This window comes from Mandrillus leucophaeus, unplaced genomic scaffold, assembly GCF_000951045.1.
Source record: "Mandrillus leucophaeus isolate KB7577 unplaced genomic scaffold, Mleu.le_1.0 Scaffold23, whole genome shotgun sequence".
Classification (NCBI taxonomy): domain Eukaryota; kingdom Metazoa; phylum Chordata; class Mammalia; order Primates; family Cercopithecidae; genus Mandrillus; species Mandrillus leucophaeus.
This window is the reverse complement of record NW_012102365.1, coordinates 663,109-668,372: the sequence shown is the minus strand read 5'-3', so window position 1 is coordinate 668,372 and position 5,264 is coordinate 663,109. Positions and strand designations below refer to the sequence as shown.

Here is a 5,264-nt window from a genome sequence, read left to right as displayed (position 1 = left end):
CAGGGTTTCACTGTGTTCGCCAGGATGGTCTCCATCTCTTGACCTCGTGATCCGCCCGTCTTGGCCTCCCAAAGTGCTGGGATTACAGGCTTGAGCCACCGCGCCCGGCCTCATTCAGTCTTTTCTTAAGTCTGACCTCATTCCCTGCTGCTGTAGTGCCTGTTCATCCTTGACCTCCCCTGGGACAGGGGGTCATGATCAAGTCTTCATTCCCTCTTCTGTATCTCAGGGGAACCTGGGCAGGCCAAGGACAGGTAGGCTCACATACCCTCCATTTCTTCCCCTTCCCCAGCTGGATCCTGTTTGATGAGAAGAATTTCGAGGGTGACCAGCACATTCTTTCTGAGGGCGAGTTCCCCACTCTCACGGCTATGGGCTGCCTAGCCTCTACGGTCCTGGGCTCTCTCCAGAAGGTATCCCTGGTGAGTTTCCATGTCCCGTTCCAGGCAATCCTGGAAGCGGAAGTTGCTGCTGGGGGAGTTCTGGACACAGAACCTGTGTGCTGGTGCAGGGGTTGACTCCAGTGTTTTTAGAACCCCCCTAGGTCCCCTTGACTCTGGGGCTGTAAAGCCAGTTAATTTGCTAGCTCTTCATTGAGCACCCACTGAGACAGGACCTGGGGACATGGAAAGAAACTGGACACAGCCCTGCCTGTAAGGAACCCATGGTCCCATAGACATAAAGATTACATGCAGAGTGGTGCATGCAGATACAGAAGTGGTGCGGGGATGGTGGGACTAACACTCAGGGCTGGGTGGGGCAGGGGCCAGTGCTGCCAAGGTGATGTTCCACGCAGGGAGGAGTGACAGGACCAGCTAAAAAGATGGCCCTGCCTGCCGCAGACCAATGGGAAGGGGCAAGGCAGTGGGGTTGCTGCTACAATGACCCAGAGTGAATTGTGATGTCCTTCACCTAGGAAGAGATGGATGGAAGTGACCACAATAAGGGGCTAGCATCTGTAGGACTTGGTGACTGACTGTGTGGCCAGTGGGGGCAGTACCCAGTCAGAACAGGTGATGCTTACTGAGTGCATAGTATGTGCCAGATGGTGTTTAAAATTAAAAGGCTTCACACCAGCCAGGCGCGGTGGCTCATGCCTGTAATCCCAGCACTTTGAGAGGCCGAGGCGGGCGGATTACCTGAGGTAAAGAGTTCGAGACCAGCTTGGCCAACATGGTGAAACTCTGTCTCTACTAAAAATACAAAAATTAGCCGGATGTGGTGGCGCATGTCTGTAATCCCAGCTACTTGGGAGGCTGAGACAGGAGATTCGCTTGAACCCACGAGAATGTCACTGTACTCCAGCCTGGGTGACAGAACAAGACTCTGTCTCAAAGGAAAAAAAAAAAGGCTTGCCACATATACTAAACCTTTTTAATCTTCTCCACAACACTGAGAGGTGTGTTCCCATTATTATCTCCCTTTTCCAGATGTGGAAACTAAGCCACAGGCTCCAGGTCACATAGTTGGTAACAGGCAAAGCCAGGCTCTCCCCCAGGCAGCTGGTTCTGGGGTCCTAGTCCTTTGCAACTACATGTTGGGCTTTGAAGACAGATAAACCTGGTTCTGAAGCCCGGCTTTAGGTCCCTGAGCAAGTGATTTACCCTCTTCAGCCTGTTTCCTCCCTATTAAGTGGGGGATGATAATAGCTTCTACCTTATAGGGTTGTTGAAGAGTTATAATGAGATCAGGTAAAGTGCTTAGCATAATATGGCCTGTAGTAAACCCTGATGAATGTGAGCTGCTATTATTATCAGTATTATTGTTGTTATTGTTATCATGAAGATGAAGAGGAGAAATCTAGAATGAGGCCAGGTGTGGTGGCTTGTGCCTATAATTCTAGTACTTTGGGCCGGGCGTGTTGGCTCACGCCTGTAGTGCTAGCACTTTGGGAGGCCAAGGCGGGCAGATCATGAGGTCAGGAGTTCGAGACTAGCCTGGCCAACACGATGAAACCCCGTCTCTACAAAAATTAGCCGGGCATGGTGGCTCTTGCCTGTAATCCCAGCTACTTGGGAGGCTGAAGCAGGAGAATTGCTTGAACTTTAAAGGTGGAGGTTACAGTGAGCTGAGATTGCGCCACTGCACTCAAGCCTGGGTGACAGAGTGAGACTCCATCTCAAAAAAGTTAAGTAAATAAATTCTAGCACTTTGGGAGGCTAAGGCAGGAGGATCACTTGAGCCTAGGAGTTTGAGACCTGCCTGGGCAACATGGTGAGACCCTGTCTCTACAAAAAATTAGCTAGGCATGGTAGCAGAGTCCCAGCTACTCAGGAGGCTGAGGTGGGAGGATCACTTTAGCCCAGGAAGTTGAGGCTACAGTGAGCTGTGATTGCACCACTGCACTCCAGCTTGGGCAACAGAGCGAGACTCCGTCTCAAAACAAAAAAAAAAAAAAAAAAAATCTAGGCCGGGCGTGATGTAATTACAGGATTACTCCTGTAATCCTAGCACTTTGGTAGGCCAAGGCGGACAGATCACCTGAGGTCAGGAGTTCGAGACCAACCAGGCTAACATGGCGAAACCCCGTCTCTACTAAAAGTACAAAAATTAGCCGAGCATTGTGGCACGTGCCTGTAATTGCAGCTACTCAGAAGGCTGAGGCAGAAGAATTGTTTGAACCCGGGAGGTGGAGGTTGCAGTGAGCCAATATCACGCCACTGCACTCTAGCCTGGGCAACAAGAGCAAGACTCCATCTCAAAAAAAAAAAAAATAAGCCCCAGGTTTCCATCCTGGCTCAGAGTGCCAGGTTAGTTCTGAGAAGTGCTATTTACCAGAGAGGAGATTTGAGGGGGAAATTGGGGGCCCAGCCTGGCACTTACTGCCTCTGAGAATCGGGGGCACTCGGCTGCCAGCGTCCAGGAGTTGGTGGCCCTGCAGAACTGATCAAAGGAGGGAAGAAGGCCTGACATGCAGATCTGGGAGTCTGGGTGTCTGGGATTGTGGGACTGTGTCTGGGACTTGGGCTCTCAGAGCCTCACCCTTGTCTGTCTCCTGGGCCCCAGCACTTTTCAGAGCCTTCGATTTTCCTGTATGGACTCCAGTGCTTCGAGGGGAAGGAGATCGAGCTCAGCAGGGAGGTGCGGAGCCTGCAAGCCGAGGGCTTCAACAACCACGTGCTGTCCGTGCGGATCAAGGGGGGCGTGTGAGTGCTGAGGGGAGGCACGGGTGCGGGGGCTGCTGGTGGGGATGAGTCATGGCAAGACGGAGATCCTGGGGGTCTCTGGCCTCTTTCCCCTCCCCACTTTTGCCCCACTCCCCTCCAAGCCAGGAAGGAGGGAGAAGTGCAGACTGAGAAGGATCACTGGCTCTCAGGGCTTAGACCTCAGCTTGGTGGGCTTCTCAGGATCCTACTTTACCCTGCAAACCCCAAATCTACTTCCCAGCCTCCCTCTCCGCCCTGGGAACCCTATTCCAGGCAGAGGAATCCCTGCATGAGAGAAGAGGAGGTGGAGAACGTTTTGATGTCTGTGTCTCCTCCTCTACCTGTCTGTCTGTGTGTCTGTGCTCTTCTCTGTGTCCCTGACACCTGCTGGGCCCAGTTGGGTGCTATGTGAACACAGTGACTTCCGGGGCCGCCAGTGGCTGGTAGGAAGCTGCGAGATCACCAACTGGCTGACCTACAGCGGCACCCAGAGGGTGGGCTCCCTCTACCCCATCAAGCAGGTGGGTAGCGTGGCTGGCGCTGAGCATGTCTGGGGCTGAGCGTGTCTGGGCAGGCCTTTCTGGATGAGTGTCTAGCTGTGTGTTTCCCAAACACAGCATTTGTGTACTTTTGTCACAATTTTTGCCACATCGTCATTCCTCTTGAGCCATTGTCTACTTAATATTTTTCTCTAGATTAACTCTCTTTTTAAAAGTCTTTTAATTAATTTTTATTTCTCAAAAAAGCTTTTTTTTTCTTTTTTTTTTTTTTGAGACAGAGTCTTGCTCTGTCACAAAGACTGGAGTGCTGTGGCAACATCCTGGCTCACTGCAACCTCCACCTCCCAGGTTTAAGTGATTCTTGTGCCTCAGCCTCCCAAGTAACTGGGACCACAGGCACGTGCCACCATGCTCAGCTAATTTTTGTATTTTTAGTAGAGGCAGGGTTTCACCATGTTGGTCAGGCTGGTCTCGAACTCCTGACCTCAAGTGATCCACCTGCCTCGGTGTCCCAATGTGCTGGGATTACAGACATGAGCCACCATGCCTAGCCCTTTTTTTTTTTTTTTTTTTTAAGATGAAGTTTTGCTCTTGTTGCCCAGGTTGCAGGTTGGAGTGCAATGGCACAATCTCGGTTCACTGCAACCCTCTCCCTCCCAGGTTCAAGTGATTCTCCTACCTCATCCTCCCAAGTAGCTGGGATTACAAGCATGTGCTACCACAACTGGCTAATTTTGGGGGGTTTTTTAGTTTTTGTTTTTTGTGTTTCGAGATGGAATCTCACACTGTTGCCTGGGCTGGAGTGCAATGGCATGATCTCGGCTCACTGCAACCTCTGCCCCCTGGGTTCAAGCAATTCTCCTGCCTCAGACTCCCAAGTAGCCAGGATTACAGGTGCCTACCACCATACCTGGCTAATTTTTTGTATTTTTAGTAGAAACAGGGTTTTACTGTGTTGGCCAGGTTGGTCTCAAACTCCTGACCTTGTGATCTGCCCACTTCAGCCTCCCAAAGTGCTAGGATTACAGGCATGAGCCACTGTGCCCAGCTAATTTTTGTATTTTTAGTAGAGGTGGGGTTTTATCATGTTGGCCAGGCTGGTCTCGAACTCCTGACCTCAAGTGATCCACCTGCCTCGGCATCCCAATGTGCTGGGATTACAGGCATGAACCACTGTGCCTAGCCCCAGCCCAATTTTTATTTAGCTTTCTGAGTCTGTGCTAGTGCCTTCAACACTTTCATAATGATTTTCAGCTGCTGCATAAGGCCAGCAGGCTTGATCCTGTCACAAACACATTTAGCACACGTGGAACCGCCATAGGCCCTCCTGACATGTTTTTTGTTTGGGACAATCTCATAAGTACTTTAGAAACTCACAGCATGAACCCCTTGAAGTCTGCCTGGGCACACGCCACAAGCAGATTTTGGTGCTTTCCCAACTTTGTTGGTGTAAAGGTCAACAATTCTATTACCAGGGGCTCAGGACTGCCTAGTTTTGTTAGAGGCTGTACCATAGGAAAACCTATAACAACAATATGTCAAATGCTGGAACATTCTGAGTGTCTCTAGACAACATCCCCAGAAGAGGAAAAAGAAAAAAATCACTTTTTTTTTTTTT

General features: G+C 50.6%; 1 protein-coding gene and 1 pseudogene across 1 annotated transcript in view; one reads left to right on the top strand and one right to left on the bottom strand.

Annotated features, from left to right (window-relative positions):
* Positions 1–5,264, top strand: part of AIM1L (absent in melanoma 1-like) — a gene marked incomplete at its 5' end in the record, with an annotated part of 23,673 nt that overhangs the window by 13,021 nt on the left and 5,388 nt on the right. The window contains 3 exons of the mRNA XM_011981753.1: positions 293–422; positions 3,007–3,146; positions 3,544–3,667. Coding sequence (XP_011837143.1) covers positions 293–422; positions 3,007–3,146; positions 3,544–3,667 — 394 coding nt within the window. The remainder of the gene's footprint in view (positions 1–292; positions 423–3,006; positions 3,147–3,543; positions 3,668–5,264) is intronic.
* Positions 4,844–5,200, bottom strand: LOC105540891 (annotated as a pseudogene).